This window comes from Brienomyrus brachyistius, chromosome 8 (assembly GCF_023856365.1).
Source record: "Brienomyrus brachyistius isolate T26 chromosome 8, BBRACH_0.4, whole genome shotgun sequence".
In the NCBI taxonomy this organism is placed as follows: domain Eukaryota; kingdom Metazoa; phylum Chordata; class Actinopteri; order Osteoglossiformes; family Mormyridae; genus Brienomyrus; species Brienomyrus brachyistius.
In genome coordinates, this window is record NC_064540.1 from 7,034,830 (window position 1) to 7,052,232 (window position 17,403).

The following is a 17,403-nucleotide window of genomic DNA, read 5'->3' on the forward strand; positions in this document are numbered from 1 at the left end:
TGTGGGCAGTTTGGTCTGCAGCATTGCAGAGCAATGACAGCACAGTGTGATTCACAATTACTGGGGGGAAGAAAATAAATTCTTGAGAACAGTAGATGGGGGCAAGTTGGTAATCGTGCATTGAAAATAATCTGTTCCAAAGTACATAATGAAAATGTGTTATATTTGCTTGCTGTCGTCGAGACCTAATGGAGGAAAACGCTGACCTCCCAGTCCATGCGGCTCAGATTACTGAAGGTGGCTACACAGATACCTGGAAGTCCAGCGCAGACTAAAGAGCTTACAAAGACATAATAATATAGATGGATGCTAATGGCCATTGACATTTTTGTATTTATTAGATTGAAACAGGACATTTTTACTTCCCCATTATAGAATTTGTAATAAAGCTTCTTTGAAAAACGACAAAAATCGTGACCAAAAAAATGACTCAATTAAAATGCCACACATTTGCATATTAAGGTTACTTTAAAAATGTATTATTATTATTATTATTATTATGTGATAAAAATGTATTTTTGGAACAGCGCGTTGCCCCACTGTGCAGCCCCTATATAATAAACGTTCAGGAAAAAATGATGCCCCCTGAAAAACCATTTCCTAATTTATCAGCTCCTTGCCAAACCGAAGCGTTCTTGGAACACTGACGCCGGCCGTAAGTATAACTGCAGGCAGCTCTTAAAACAACATTTTGTGCTGTAGTGAGCATATACGTGTATTACCCTGAGAGGGAATAGCATTACATTTGCCTGGAATCTGAGCTCTCCTTGTACCGTTCTGACTGCTACAATCCATCCCTGCTCCTCTCAGTGTAAAGAGATCATACTTTTTCCACTGAACATTCCAGAAATATAATGATATAACCCCCCCCCCCCCCCACCCATGTAACTTAAAAAAATATATAAAAAATCTCAATATACGTGTTGTCATATTTGCAAACTCTGGTGGAAAATTCATATTTACATGTAACTAAATAAATCTGCAGTTCAGCTTTTCTGCGATTCCCTTAGTAATTTTACTGAGGTGGTCTGAAACATAAAGAACTCCCCCCCCCCCCCCCCAAAAAAAATAAAATAAAATAATCGGCAATAAAAACAAGTGTTTATCTAAACCAGGCTCATGCTGGAAAAACAACCATTCTCTGAAAATGCTGTTTGCTTTATCCGATTTGGCACGATTATATTCCCACTATTATGACTCGCTTTTACTTACTAGCTGCCGTTTTACTATCTCCTTCCTTTAAATTGACCCATTACATTTTACTGTGGGTACAGGCACATGAGGAGCTGATCTCTCGTCTTGGAGACCGTTTGGTAGGGGCTCGTAGCTTGATAACTGATAAGCAAAAACCGCGCAAGCAAACACGCAATTTACAAAGTGAAAAACCAACCATTTCATTCTCATTCTCAAAGGATGCGCATTACGCAGCTTACGCAGATTACATAATTTTGTAGACAGTCTTGAAGCTCCAAACAAGATTCCCAAACTTCCGAAATCCAGGAACAGTTTCTGGTTTGCATTTCCTGTACAAAATTTCGTGCCAACAGTTATTGTATGAGGACAATACCGAGGTTAAACCCCATTTTTGGGGTCACAGCGTACTTGAGGTAGACCCAACACACATCCTGCCATGACACTATCGTCATCATAAACAGCCAAATTAATGCTTTTACTGGTGACTGCGTGGCATTGAGATCCAGAAAGGAAATTATCAGCAGATCAGCTGTTGAAAATATAACAAGCTATTGGGCAAATAAGTCACGGTAGTCACACATCTAAAAGCAGGATGTTTAGTCGCCTTTAATCAAACAAATTCTGGAAATTTCACTGGGGAAAAAAGTGTGTTATTTTTAAAAACAGCTACATTAACACTGATCCCTTACCCCTCTCTTAAAAAAAGGTTTTGCCCCACGAGTCGTGTTTGAAATGGCAGGATGCCACCTACTAAATCGAGAAGACAGAGGGCGTACGGGTATACCCTCTGCGAGAATCGAGCAGAGGAACATAATTTAGCAGCCCTGGCCCAAGCCCAGTGTGCTGATGGGAAACATATGAGCAGCAACAATGCATTTTCAACGTTTGTCAAGAACACGGCGATGTGACGAGCAGCGAGGGCTCACCATTCGAGCATAACCCCACCGAGCCAGTGGCTGCTCCTCTTTGATTGCTTTTGGGAACTGTGCTTATACTGAACCACCATCTCCTTTCATTTTTCCAATTCTCCAATTTTGCGGACATAGAATCTATTGATGGTATTACCAGTTTTTTTGTGTGCATGTTTTCCCTAAGGGATTTTTTTTGGAATTAAAAATAGAGATTAATCTCTTTAAAAAAAAAAAAACAAAACAAAACAAAACAAAAAAAGGTATGTGATTATTATTCCTATTTCCAGTGAAATTCATGTGCTAATATGCAAAAACCTGTAACCTGGTAACGAAATGTAATCATTTGTTGAAAGAGTATATTGTAGCAGGTTTATCACTCTACATTAGCTCCTGGTCTGTTTATACTCTGTTACATGCTAGATGGAAGTGAGATGTGAAAAGTCAAAGCTACAAGATTATTCTCATGTTGATAAATGAGTAATGAGAACAGGCATGTTCTTGCAGGTAATTATATATGCTGAAGCTTAAATTCTAACCATTAGAGGCAAACAAAGATTAACGATTTAAAGGCAATCTCATTCAAAAAAAAGTTATAATTTATCTTTATCGTTAATTAAAGTTCAACTAATCAAACCCTGAGACTGAAATATTCTCATGCATAATAAATTAAAATGATGTTAGATGCTTAATACAACAATAAAGTGGAACAGATAAATCTGATTAAATCCAAAATCCACAACATCAGGTGACATTAATGTGCACAAAAAGGCTGTCAGCTACCATTCATCTAAAAGAAAATCGTTATCCCGATTTGTGAAAAGAATATCTTTATTTGATGTACTATTTTTGTTAACCACTATAGCTACTTCTTTACGTTGTGCTATCAAGTCGGGAATCAAATAAACACACCAGACACTGAGGGTGACCGAACACAAACCCTATCCTTGGATTTGCGTCTGTCAGTCTCTGTAAAGTATGGATTCACCTGGCTATAAAGGAAGTCTATCATATTGCAAAGGTGCCTGAACTGCAAAGTGAACTTTGAGGCATCTGTAAACAGATTATTAGCTGCTCAGGTGTTGAACTCATTGGGTGCCACATGTGTTTTTGGAGCTATGGCTGACTGTCCGTGGCTCTGTTATTCCAAACGAATGACTGAACAAGCGGTTTCTGTGCTTCTGCAGACCTCCCCCACTCGGCAATCGGACCTCCAGCATGCGGGCGCTCCTACTGCTGAGCCTCCTGGTTCTGGTCCAGGCCCGGCTGTACAAATCCATCAATAGTCTGGACGTCCTGAGGAGCCGAGACTTGTGGCTGCAGGACGCTGGGGATGACGACGATGACGACGACGACGACAATGATGATGACAAGGACGACGACGATGACGACGACGACAATGACAACTTCCTCATTCCATCCAGGCGGTTTTTCCCTGCGAGCTCCCCTGACTTCCACTGCCCATTCGCGTGCCAGTGCTCTCGCAGGGTGGTCCAGTGCTCAGACCTCGGTGAGAGGATGTCGACCCTTTAACCCAGTGTTTCTCCCCAAGGTCCTTGGGGACCCCGGACAGTCCGGCAGCTGGGAAGGAGCAAAAATGTAAAAGAGTGTCTGGCAGGAGGCTGGGAGGGTGAAAAACTTGGACCATCTGGGGGACCCTGAGGACTGGGTCGAGAAACACTTCTTTAAACAGAGTGGGGGGTGGGTAGGAGGTGTCCAGTCCCCCTCCCCACAGGCTTATTTAATCATACCTATAAAGCACATTCATCTACCCTCGACAGCTGGGCGTGACACATCACAGGTTTCCAGGAATTACAAGTAAGGCCTCAGATCTTAGCCTGCCTGCACCAATCAAACAAAGCAGCGACGACGATGGGCAATAATATCACACTTCAAATAACGAATCAGCATAAAACTGCGCACAAACAGAAGCGACAGGGACCAATACACTGGCATGTTTCAGTAAAGATTTTAAATTTCTATACCCTGACAGTACAGCAGATCAAAGAGAGGTCCACTGGGAAAGTAATCATCGTAATGTCAGATGCACGGCTGCAGACCATCACGCTAAGTGAGATTAGCATGCTAAGCAAGAAACCACTACCTAACGAGAGTCGCACAAGATGGCAATGAAGCGGTCGATATGTGCTGCTGCATCGCCACATTGGGGGAGACCATCATGTGGTGTCACTGCAAAGGCTCCCCATTAAACCACACCACTGATTCCAATGCAAACAGGGTCATAATATGGCGGCTTCTCTCACAGATGTTAGCTTAGGTGCTCAGTAGGGGTCACACCTCTGGGACTGTGGGTTCCCCAGCTCTGTGTATACAGGGTTCTTGATTGTTTTCCTCTTAATGCTCGTTTAGACTTCACACTCACGCCGCTTTTGCTTTAGCGTCATGGCCGCCATGCGTATCTTGCGTTCATTCCATGCCGTTTGTGCAGCTGTGCATGGAATTAATGCTACATGTACGTGAGATGCAGTACCACCAAAAAATTATTTTCATTTCCATCCTTGCTGTTTAAATCACTCAGACAGGTTTGTGGGAAATGTATTTTGAAATCCTTTTTTTCTAAATTTTGCAATATTCATAAAAAAAAAAAGACATCACGATATCTGAAATGATTCTGATATCGGGCAGCTGTAATACCAGGCACGAAATATTAACTACCTTGAGATTTTTAGTTACATATAACACAACATCCAACACATGATAGAAAAGTGATATGTGGCAGAATGAAGTACCAATATGAAGTGGCACAGTGGGTAGAATATAGTGAAGGCTGTAGCAGTATTACAGAATCAGCAATAAAACATTTATTATATATGTTTATCTTTGGTAGCTTGCAGAGGCATAAGTGTAAAACATTTCAGGCCAGAAGCTCATGCAAACAAGTGAAACCGGAAATGAAGGAGCCGACCAAGATTGGTTTTCTTGCACTGCCCTCTAGTGGACATACACTACTCATGCAGGTCTGAACGCAAGCGCACAAGTCGAGCATAAACTAACCTTTACATACAAATGTCACTTAGGCGAAACAGACAGCACCTCTAGTCTCCTGTAACAACCCATCCAACATACACCCAGCTTTCTGCCCAAAGCTTCCAGGGTTCATCTCAAGGCCCAGAGCAAGTACGAAATACGCCAAGTGAGAAGCTTCATGATGTACTGAAATTCCGAAAGTAACCTTTCATCCCCTGTAGAATGTAGAACACTTCATTCATTTAAGACATATTTTCTTGAGGATAGACATCACATATTTTTAGCCAGCCAAAATTTTTGCCAAAATCTACCGGAAAAATACGACCAAATCAGAAGTTAAATGAATAAAACAGGTAGATTGTTGCGTTCACAACAATTTTAAAAACTTTTAAAAACATTTCATTTTAAAATAATTTAGGATGACGCTTGCACAGATTGTTGCATTTACGTAAATCTTACTTTAGTTTCTGAGTGATTCCTAGACAGGAAATAAAATCTGTATGCTTTTTAAAACTTAAACTATTTTCTTAACAGGTTTGAAAGGTGTGCCAAAGAACATCCCAACAGATGCATTTCTGATTGACCTTCAGAACAACAAGATAAACGAAATCAAGGAAAATGACTTCAAGGGCATTAATAACCTTTATGTATGCTAAACCTCTCCGCCGGCTCATAGTTTTGCATGTTATTTTACTTAAAGAAAGATTAGACAATGAGATTCGTCAAATTGTTTGAAATCCGTAGGATGCTATGAAGTCTTGGACATGGAGTATAGTTATGTAAAAATATTCAAAATGTGCTGTAGCAACTAGTTACAATATTAACTGTTTGGTCGTTTTATATTCATATTAGCAAGAGCTAGATAATGTTTCTTGTTACACAAAAACAGCTGAAATAGAAAATGGCACCATCATTTAAGTGTCGTCCCCTTCAATGTGCCCCCCAGGCACTGTTCCTGGTCAACAACAAGATCACCAAGATCCATCCACAGGCCTTCAGGAACATGAAGCATCTCCAGCTGCTCCACCTGTCCTACAATCTGCTGAACCAGGTCCCATCCAACCTGCCCAGCAGCATTCTGGAGCTGCGAATCCACGATAACAAGATCAACAGGGTCCAGAAGAATGCCTTCAAGGGAATGAGGTCTCTCCATGTCCTTGGTAGGCCTCTCCTGTGGCTCAGAAAAGGCTGGCAGCAGCGGCGTTGATTTTGGTGCCCCACTCAAAAAGTTACTTCTAGGGCCCCCAACCCCACCTCAAATGTTTAAAAAACTAAATAAATAGCTAGCGCACAGAGTCAGAAGGTTGTAGTTAGCTAGTTGATTCTGTTTCAACCAACCAGTTGAGTACTCTGACTTGTGACTCGTTATGCTCAATTGGTTGGTTGAAACAAAATCCTGGTCTGGATTTCTACTCTCTGGACCCGAAATCTCCACCTCTGGGTATGGTAAACACGGCTGCTGTGCACTGGTTGCCAAGGGCTACACCACAGTTGACTCTAACAAGGAATTCCTTAAAAGACACAAACTAGCATTTTTATCCCCAGCAAACAGAGCCTGAACAGCTAAAGCCATTTCAGAAGGCCTCCAGTACACTGCACCAGCATAAAAGCAAGATCACACAAGACCACGATGGTCTATTGAATTCCTGTAAGTCACCAGAAATGTAGCTGAGTCAAAGCTCAGAAAATTCACTTTGTAATATCAGGCATAGAACATCTGTTGGTCCATGTGCACTTATACACAAACTCTTGATTTAAAACCCTGCTTCTGTTTTGTTTTTTATTTAATTTTTATGCTATTTACTACAAAAACATAATAAATAGTACCGTGTTGAGTAATAGCATATAGCATAGCCCCAGCCCATTCACGAGATTCTTTTTTTCCTTCTTAGAGTTGAGTGCGAATCCTATTGCAAACAGTGGGATTGAGCTGGGAGCCTTTGACAGCATGGCTGCCCTCTACCTGAGAATAGCCGAAGCTCGACTGACTGCGGTGCCCAAAGGTACGCCTGGCAAAGAGCGCCGCGTGACGGTAAAAACGCGGCCCTTCGTCACACCAGACTGGGCGTCCCTCATCATCGCTTGTGTACCCAGGGTGCGACAAGAAACAAAAGGGTTTCACAGAATGCAGTGTGTCATTTTTCAAGGGCAAACAGCGGGATTGAGCTGGGACTGAGAACGTAAGACTAAAATGAGATGCAGAAATGAGTGTGACAATATTTCAGTGCAATTAACTAAAAGACTCATTAATATGATGCAGGATAATAACAGGATAATTATCCTATTTCTCGGAGTCAGCAATATCAGCTAGAGAAACATTCTGCTAATTAACTTAAATACAGTACTGTGCAAAAGTCAGGCTGCCATAGGAAATGTTTAAAGTTATTTGCCTGGGTAGTATGAGTACATGTGCTCAGAACAAAAGCATAATTTAGCATTAGAACATCCATCCATCCATTTTCCAAACTGCTTATCCTACTGGGTCGCGGGGGGGCCCGGAGCCTATCCCGGAAGCAATGGGCACGAGGCAGGGAACAACCATTCACTCACACATGCATTCCTATGGGCAATTTAGCAAGTCCAATTACCCGGAGGAAACCCCACGACGACATGGGGAGAACATGCAAACTCCACACACATGCGACCGAGGCGGAGACTCGAACCCAGGTCCCAGAGGTGTGAGGCAACAGTGCTAACCACTGCACCACCATGCCGCCCCCGCATTAGAAAGAATTAGTAAGACTTTCTTCTGTTCTCCAAAAAAGTTAGCTATTTCTCGCTGGACAGTTAGATGAACGCCGCTTCAGTTCCCTAACTTCTCATCAGGGGCACCTCAGCCATTATGTCACGGGAACGCTCGGGGATCGCGGGCAGAGCGGCGATCGTTCGAGGCGAACGGGCAAGAAGGATGCAGGCAGGCGGAAGTCGGGGATTAACGAGGGTTTAATATACAAACTGGGAGCAGGAGACATGTAACGCCAACTAACATCAATGACAGACAAAGCAAACAGGGGAGACCAGGACTTAAATACACCAGACTGAATGACAGCAAACGGAAACAGCTGGGTACAATTCGGGAAACACACGTGGGTAATCAGGGGGCGTGGCACACACGAGGAGCGGACGAGCCGGGCATGACACATTACATGTATCTGCTTAAATTTCACCAATAGCTCACTTATTTTTATTTATTTATTTTAATTTAAGTAAGCAAAGTAAGTATTGATTAGCCATACAACATGTACCAGGGTTCAAGTCAAGGGATTTGTGGATGTACTGGGCGACTGCTGGAAACACTGGTGTGACTTTAGGGGAGGTTTTGCAATAGCCAAGCTGACGCACTTTGACGGACATGATATCAGATTTTTCCATAAACAGGAAGCTCATGTAAGCATCATTTTCTTAGACTGCCTGAGGCTTTTGCACAGCTCTGTATTTCGAAATAATTAAGAGGTATGACATCCAGATCGATCATTCAGCCATATCCTAAAATGTTAATTCTTCAGGCTGGAACAAACGCCAGAAGCTAGATTAGGATCCAGTACTTTAAGTAGGGTGAATCACATTGGTCAGGTGACCTTTCTGTTAATTCATAATTTATATTTTCAAGACCTGCCTTCCAGCCTCACCGAGCTGCACCTGGACTACAACAAAATTGGCAAAGTGGAGGTTGAAGACTTTATCCGATACAAAAAGCTGCGGAGGTAAAACAATAATCTGAGTAATTCATAGAATGCTGAGCATTTTGATAATATTGTAGCCAGTGTCAGACAGATGGCATGTGCCGCCCTAAACAACCATCACCACTGGCACCTCCTGTCTGAGACAACGTGAAACCAGGTTGCTTAATCAACACGCTGTCAGAAGATGGCGCCCAAGGTCGTCTAATGAGTCGACCAGAACTGCATGTAGCAACTGAAAATTCTTCATAAATAAACTGCCCTGAACATTTACAGGCTGGGGCTCGGATTCAACCAAATCAAGTTTGTAGAAAATGGGAGCTTGGCCAGCATACCCAGTGTCAGAGAGATTCACCTGGACAACAACAAACTGAGAAAAATCCCCCCCGGGCTGGACTCTCTGAAGTATCTGCAGGTGAGCCGCTCTGGGCCGGCTGCCCATCTGCGTGTGGAATGTGAGACGGACCTTGCTGGACTGCAGGTTCCTGGGTTTATGAATGTGGCCGTTAGCACTGCAGCTAATGAGAGACGGTACATCAAATTACCGTAACACAAAATCCGCATTATTCTCCATTTGATGCACCATAATATAAATAAATCTGTGTTAGTCACAGAGGTCGTGTTTTAACTATAAATCAACATGAAACACTGAACCTTCCATACAGTCAACATCAAAGAAACACTGTTGTTGCTTCCACCCGTCACTAGGTGGTGTATCTCCACGGGAACCAGATCAGCAGCGTGGGGGTTAACGACTTCTGCCCCACCAAGGCTGGCATCAAGCAGACACCGTACATGGGCATCAGCCTCTTCGCCAACCCGCTGAAGTACTGGGAGGTCCAGCCGCCCACCTTCCGCTGCGTGTCAGGGCGCAGGGGGGTGCAGCTGGGCAACTTCAGGAGGAGAAAGTAGGGGGGGGGGCGGCTGTATCCCATGAAACACCCGGAGCCCCACATCCTGGGATGGAGATCCGCATGACGGCAGATCACCGCCTCAGATTAGCTATTATTCTAAGAGGACCAGATGGGAGGAGCACCGCCGGGGGTTTCGGGTCGAACGAACGCTGGCTGTTCAGGACCGGGACTGGGAACTCCCAGTGCAACACTTTAAATACAGATTTAAAGCTTTAAGGAAGGAGAACAGCTCTTACTTGAAAATCAGTCATTGTAAAAAGGGGAAAAGTATAATCCACCAATGGGAAACCTGCAGGGATAAAATGGCAACTACTCTAACACAAAGCCAATGCTTAGCTTCATTAACAAGATACCAAAAAGAAAATAATAAATCATTAATGTGTGTTATTAGGTACTGAATTTACCTTGAATTATACATGTAAAGCCAAGTGTCACCACAGTCAAAGACTGAAAGATGCAAATAACTGTCCGTATGGTGCTTTAGTACAGTATATACAGACTGTCTTGTAATTCTGTAGCAGAACTGTCAACATTAAGATTATCTGACAAAGACTGAGCTGCAGTCGTGTTTTTTTGCAAATATGCAGGAAACATAAGGAAATGTTTGAATGTTCTCTTAAATTTGAGCGAAAAACATTATAGTGATAGGTCAAGGACAACAGTATTTTCTTTATTCCCCATCCTCCGAACTGTAAAGTGGGTACGGTGACTGGCACTAAAGCTCGGACTGATCCTGCTGTAAGGCACTGAAAATGTGTAGCACAGTGGCAGCCAAACCAGGTCGACGGGTGAATCAACCTCTGCCAGGAGCAAGTGATGCCACTTAACGTATGAGACCAGCTACGGGAAGGTTCCATGGGGCCAGGTTTGGTCGGCCCAAGTCAGAGACCAATAAATCACCTTACATATGCTCAGCTGTATAGGAATCAACAGACAAACAAATTGCACAACCTGTGCTCAGTGGGTCATGAACGCACATTATTGACCATATTCAAGAAATGTCCACTTCCACCTAAAATAGACTTAGTTCAGATTCTGTACTGTCTGAAATGGTGCTTACTTGGTAAGTCACTGTATCCGTAGGCTACATTAATCAAGTGTAGTAATTGGCTGCAGACGATGTGAAGATCTTTAAGGCTACCAGTGCGTGAGCTAAAAGCTCATTGCCACAGCAGTGGGCCAAGAGACCCACCTTTACTCAATGTGTTCTACACCAACTGAAAGAAGTAAAATTGAGACAGAGCAGTAAAGTTAAGGCAACGTTGCACAGAGAATGTTGCAGACTTTATCATCAATGTAACTATAGTTATGCTGATAACATACGACATGACAGTGAAGCCACTAGACATCAGACATATAAGCATCATACCCTCAACTAGACTGTTTTTTCCCCCTGTGCTATGTACATCGACCCATCTTAGTACTTTCGACATAACAGCATAAAGCATCATTGACATTTAGAACCCAAAACAGCTGTCAAACTGAACTGAATCCTATGGTGACCTGTACGTATCAAACTGGATAAGTGAACTGAAGTGCCTTTCACTCAGATTTATGCAAAGTGACGGAAGGTTCCTCCCCTCCCAGTGCTGTCCGCTGATATACTGCTATGGCACCATAGAGAAGCATACAGACATATTTCAGGCACAGATTTTAAATTATATACGCAAATGGGTTTCAAATCATGCTTCCCAGTGCCCACAATGACAAAAATCACTTTTTTCACATCCTCCTTTAGATATTTTTTTTGTTTCATTAAAATTTAAACTGCATGCAGTAATAGAAAATGTATCTGTGGAAAAACGTCCTCTTGAATTTACTGTCAGAGAAAAGCTTTCCTAGAATATTGTTTGATTTGTTAAATAAATTTTCTTCTGAATAAATTCCTTGATATTAATATTTGCTGTATATCTATTCTGTTTTAATAAATAGTTCATGCAAATTCTTTTAAGAAAGTTTATGGGTTCTACTTAATTTTTAAACAAGGACTTTTTATAATACATGCCCAAACATTCCTATCCATGTTAAACTGATTTTACAAGCCATTCATCGCAATATGCGACTGCAACAGAGGAGTCATTACACAACCTGCCAGCAGATGGGGCTGTCGTAATTCGGCGATCACAGACACCACTAAAAAGACATCAGTGGAAGCACATGCATGGTAAACTTCACCAAAAATATAATTTGGTACACGTCCACACTAAAGAAAGAAAACTGGCAAAAAGGCATTTAAAATATACAAATAAGAATTAAGAATACCACAAACATCAAATCTGAAAGATTACTCCATTGATATTCTTTTCAGCTATAAGGAGTACTGGTCAAGTAACATATACTTTATCACCCTGGTTGACCATCTGCAACAACAGAAATCAAGGAAGGTCAATTAATTATGGTTTTGCAAAGCAGGCCAATCACAAGGCGGACCTAGCCCTTCACTTCCCACCTCCATGTTTGGGCTCCTGTCCTAAAACTCCCACTTGTACAGAATGAGGTTTCAGGGCGCGCTGACCCCCGCTCACGTCACACTACATGCAGGCAGTGCTACCGAGTGTGTGGCTACCATCCCCCATCGCGTCTCTAACATCCCGGGAAACGGACCGGCGACCGCGCTTTGCCAGTGCAGCCTGCAATGCGACCGCGCTTTGCCAGTGCAGCCTGCAATGCGACCGCGCTTTGCCAGTGCAGCCTGCAATGCGACCGCGCTTTGCCAGTGCAGCCTGCAATGCGATGTGCGCTTCCTGTCTTTACTGTCAGATCTTCACAACAAATACCGATGGCGTCTCATTTATTCACTGACCCATTTTCCTCTTCGCTCAGCAAAGACAGCATTTCCATCGAGAGACGAGAAACGTTGTGAAGGGTTAAACCGAAAAGAGCAAGAGCGAGTTTTCCACGATCTCAGCACGTGTCCGCTTTTGTTTCTCTTCAAAAAGGGCGTCTAGCCCGTCTGTTTTCTCCCCTTAATCACGACTTGGACGTCCCGGCCGATGCCGAGGGAGGCTGTGTGCAGGAAACATATGGAAGAGATCTGCAGGCTGGCGGGGCCTACTGCCACGTCTCACATAGTGAGGTCCCCCCGAAAAGCTACCCATAGGTTGCGAGCGTTTGCCTCCATCAGCCTAGGGGTACTGAGTGACATAGAGCATTTACCATCATCAGGCCAGGAGGTACAGGGTAACTGGGAGCGTTTATCTCCAGGAGTCCGGGGTTACAGAGTGACAGGGCCTCCAACAGTCTGTGGGTACGGGGTGACCAGGAGCGTTTGCCTCCATCAACCCTGGGGTATGGGGTGACCGGAAGAGTTTACCTCCAATAGCACTGGGGTACAGGGTGAGCGGGAGCATTTACCTGCAACAATCTGGGGGTACAGGGTGACCAGAAGAGTTTACCTCCAATAGCACTGGGGTACAGGGTGAGCGGGAGCATTTACCTGCAACAATCTGGGGGTACAGGGTGACCAGAAGAGTTTACCTCCAGCAGCCCTGGGGTACAGGGAAAGCGGGAGAGTTTACCTCCAACAGACTGAGGGTACAGGGCAACCAGAAGAGTTCACCTCCAGCAGTCTGGTGGTACAGGGTGACCAGAAGAGTTTAAAGTGCATTTTTTAAAACCTGTATGCACCCCTCACAAAGCCTAAGGACTAAAGAATGAAATGAATCACTCATGCAAATGCACCGTTTTCCAAATACTTCGAACTACAAGCAAAAAAAATATAATAATGAAAGACCGCTGGACAATTTATTCCTTAACGAATCTGGAAAAGAGCATTCGCCTCAAATATTTACGGATGTTTCTGGATACTACATTTCTAGCTATAATCAGCTGAGTCTATTTTTTTAAGCCATTGTTGGCAAATAATGGAGCACAGCACATTAAATATGGAAGGTATGCTGAGCCAGATCAGCACTGATTATTTTGTGTGCCGGAGAACCAAAAGCCTCTCGAATATAATACTCCACATACTAAGCAGGTCCAAAAGCTCATCAGACACATGCAGCCGGCCCTTTATTATCAGCGGACAATGTGCCCTCATGCGCAGCAAGAGCAGCTGTTAAGGATGTGGAGGAGGTTACAAGATCAATTCCAGAGAGGCACCCTGTTGTGAGAATGGGCACTTAACCTGTATCACTACAGAAGAAAAATAGAGTCGCTTATATAAATGCATAAAACAGGCAACATTCAGAATAGCATGACAACAAAGCACAAGACAGAGGTCTTTCCCATAAACAGATGTGGTCACTGATGCCCTATGATGGCTGCAGGGTCTGTAGCGAGATCAGAGGACCTAGCTGTGTGTCTGTAAGGTGGTCAGTTGACCTGGTTGGGTCTATAGGGAGGTGAAAGGCCCTGGCAGGGTCTGTAGCGAGATCAGTGGACCTAGCTGTGTGTCTGTAGGGTGGGTAAGTTGACTTGGTTGGGTTTATAGGGTGGTCAGAGGCCCTGGTAGGGTCTGTAGCGAGATCAGTGGACCAAGCTGTGTGTCTGTAGGGTGAGTCAGTTGACATGGTTGGGTCTATAGGGTGGTCAGAGGCCATGGCAGGGTCTGTAGAGAGATCAGTGGACCTAGCTGTATGTCTGTAGGGTGGGTCAGTTGACCTGTTTGGATCTATAGGGTGGTCAGAGGCCATGGCAGGGTCTGTAGAGAGATCAGTGGACCAAGCTGTGTGTCTGTAGGGTGAGTCAGTTGACATGGTTGGGTCTATAAGGTGGTCAGAGGCCATGGCAGGGTCTGTAGCGAGATCAGTGGACCTAGCTGTGTGTCTGTAGGGTGGGTAAGTTGACCTGGTTGGGTCTATAGGGTGGTCAGAGGCCCTGGCAGGGTCTGTAGCGAGATCAGTGGACCTAGCTGTGTGTCTGTAGGGTGGGTCAGTTGACTTGGTTGGGTTTATAGGGTGGTCAGGGGCCCTGGTAGGGTCTGTAGCGAGATCAGTGGACCAAGCTGTGTGTCTGTAGGGTGAGTCAGTTGACATGGTTGGGTCTATAGGGTGGTCAGAGGCCATGGCAGGGTCTGTAGAGAGATCAGTGGACCTAGCTGTATGTCTGTAGGGTGGGTCAGTTGACCTGTTTGGATCTATAGGGTGGTCAGAGGCCATGGCAGGGTCTGTAGAGAGATCAGTTGACTTAGCTGTGTATCTGTATGGTGGGTCAGTTGACCTGGTTGGATCTATAGGGTGGTCAGTGGCCCTGGCTGTGACTGTAGGGGGGTCCAGAGGATGCGTCAATGGGATCTATCCATCGTAACCAACTGGCATTTATCCCTTTGTGGCCAGGCCTAATGTACTTGGCATCATGAGCACATTCCAGCTTGTTCTGGCAAGCAAACTATAACCAATAGCATGATGTATAACAGCAGCATGTTCTTGGAAAGCACTTCAATCGTTTGTTTTACGCATATAGCACAGGAGCACATTAAACTGCCAACCACACCATGCATTTAAGTTTGCATTGGTATTTAATGGTATTCACCTCTAAAAGATAAAAGGCATTCTTCAAATTCATTTTTTAACCAGATTCAAACAAACTTTCTCTGAATTCGTCCCACAGAGAAACGGAAAAAAATACATCCTTTTCCTAAAATTTCAATAATGCACGTATTTATTTTTCTATGAATTTCTCCATATTCCTAAAACTACTTGAAAACATTTTCAAAGCAGAAAGCTTCGGCTTGCAGGAACCGACAGTATATTAGGTTGTCGGTTATTAACGTGAGGCAGAAATATTATAAATTAAGGCAATGGTCTCAGAGGTGCTCCTCCACCAGCGTGGTGAGTTTTTCATAAGCCTTTGGAGACGACTGTGTGTGGAACAGGCTCCCAAATCCACCCTGTAGAGCACTTTAAATCCTGCTCACCCAGAGGTCTGGCTTTTCAAAGTCTGCCATTTCTGGCGACAACACATGTGGTAAACATATTCCTATTAAAAGTGAAATATTTCACAAAAAGTCTCATAATTGCAACTGGATAAATATACAGGGCATGCCAGGTGGTCCCAGCACAAAGCGATACGAGCACAGCCGCACTTGCACAGAATCCTACAATGTAACAAACCCAAGAATCTGAAATCAGGAAATTAAAACTGGTCAAAACTGGTACAGTCCTTGCATTTTCTGACATTACATTTATTTACCAGATGCTTTTCAGAACCTCTACAGAATTAGCCACGGTAGTGGGATCCCGACACTGCGTAGTAAATAAATGGCCTGAATTATATACTTATTGTGTGATATATAGCAAAAAAGTATTTCCTGTTTACATGGCTAAGTTCAGGGCTGAAATCACAGTAGATCCAATTTAAGATGACAATTCCAAATCCACAAACCATGGCGCCCATTATAAAACCACGAGATACAATAGGAAACACAACACAATATTACAGTAGGCATGGCTCCTCCTTAATCCATGAGTAATGGAGCCATTTACGAAATCACACAATCTACACAAAAAGTCTGTTCCCGCCTTTTCAGATTCTGCATAATATAGTTTCACCTGCCAAATGAACATTTCTTACTGTCACACCTAACTTTTTTGCGCAATGAATATTAAATCTGCCGCAGGGGAGACACTGTCCTAGGAGATTTCGGGAACGAGGAGATCACACACCCATCTGTCGAGAATGATTTTCCGCCATGTCACCCTCATACTGTAACCATGACATCTGGATGCCCCAGTCTTTGGAACACCCCCGGGGCCCAGGCTGGACAGAAAGAACCCACTGGTGTCTTCTGGATCAACATGGGGGCCTCTGACGCATCTTTAGGAACCACTTATGTGGTAGTAAGCTGAGACGATCAAGCCACAGCGCGACAAAGCCAGTCGGGGTCCACCGCTATGCAACTGAAGCTGGGGACAACATTAAGGCTGAAACCACAGCATGATCTACTAGACTCAAGACCCTGAAAGCCAGACTGAGGCACTCAGGAGCCTTTGAGGGCCGTTTCTGCAAACCAACGAAAGGAGTGAATTACCGACAATGTGAGGTACGTTCCTGGGCAAAACACACATGGGCCAAACCAAAATTGCACAGCATTAAGCGTTGGCCCATTTTTTGCCCAGAAGTTTACATTTGGGAAAATACAAGAAAATAATTAAATATGACCATAGAAACACACTGGCATAAACAATATGTGCTTCCTAGCCCAGGCTCAGGCATACATTTCAGATTATTTTTTAACATTCCCAGAAAAACAACATGAAAATGAGGATAAAATGAGAATAATCCATGTGTTGGTCATTCAAACGAGAGCATGCAATCAACATCCCAGCCCCCCCTGAGACATTCAATCTCAACAGCTCGTTTTTAAGCTCTTGAAACTTGCACAGATCACAGGTGACCTGCTGTGTATTTGTACACAAGGATTTCCTCCCGTACTTTAATTAAGCTTTCAGATTTAAGTCTGGGAAAATTCGTACTGAAAACCACAGCCTTGTTTTGAGAAAAAAAAAAAGAGGCTGGATGCCTGATGACTAAGCAACAGCCAGGAGGCTTTAAGCAAATCTCACCAGGCACACGAAGTTGCGAAAGTGGCTTCAGGGAGAGCAGAGAAGCAACACTATTCCACTACCCAGAGGGCTTAAATGGAAATGTTCTTAATGACATATAAATAATGATTGTGACACTCTAGTTAACTTGTTAATCAATCCAAGGCATTAATTAGTATATGTACTATGTGTTGGTAATTCAAACTGGCAAAATCTGTAGATTCAATCATTTCTA

At 43.6% G+C, this 17,403-nt stretch overlaps 2 protein-coding genes across 2 annotated transcripts in view; one reads left to right on the top strand and one right to left on the bottom strand.

Annotated features, from left to right (window-relative positions):
- The window catches only part of LOC125747153 (centromere protein P), a 70,585-nt gene that overhangs the window by 24,788 nt on the left and 28,394 nt on the right, over positions 1-17,403 (bottom strand). The window lies entirely within an intron of this gene.
- aspn (asporin (LRR class 1)) lies at positions 2,001-11,629 on the top strand. Its single transcript, XM_049021998.1, has 8 exons — positions 2,001-2,365; positions 3,290-3,612; positions 5,625-5,737; positions 6,037-6,250; positions 6,983-7,093; positions 8,701-8,794; positions 9,047-9,185; positions 9,479-11,629. Exons 2-8 carry the CDS (start codon positions 3,321-3,323, stop codon positions 9,680-9,682), a joined length of 1,167 nt encoding a protein of 388 aa, XP_048877955.1. The 5' UTR covers positions 2,001-2,365; positions 3,290-3,320; the 3' UTR covers positions 9,683-11,629.

Bases quoted from the DNA above. Each gene is read 5' to 3' on its own strand.
- aspn (XM_049021998.1), top strand. From the start codon at position 3,321: ATGCGGGCGCTCCTACTGCTGAGCCTCCTGGTTCTGGTCCAGGCCCGG. The intron at 3,613-5,624 runs GTGAGAGGATGT...TTTTCTTAACAG, and splicing joins GGTCCAGTGCTCAGACCTCG to GTTTGAAAGGTGTGCCAAAG. The intron at 9,186-9,478 runs GTGAGCCGCTCT...ACCCGTCACTAG, and splicing joins ACTCTCTGAAGTATCTGCAG to GTGGTGTATCTCCACGGGAA.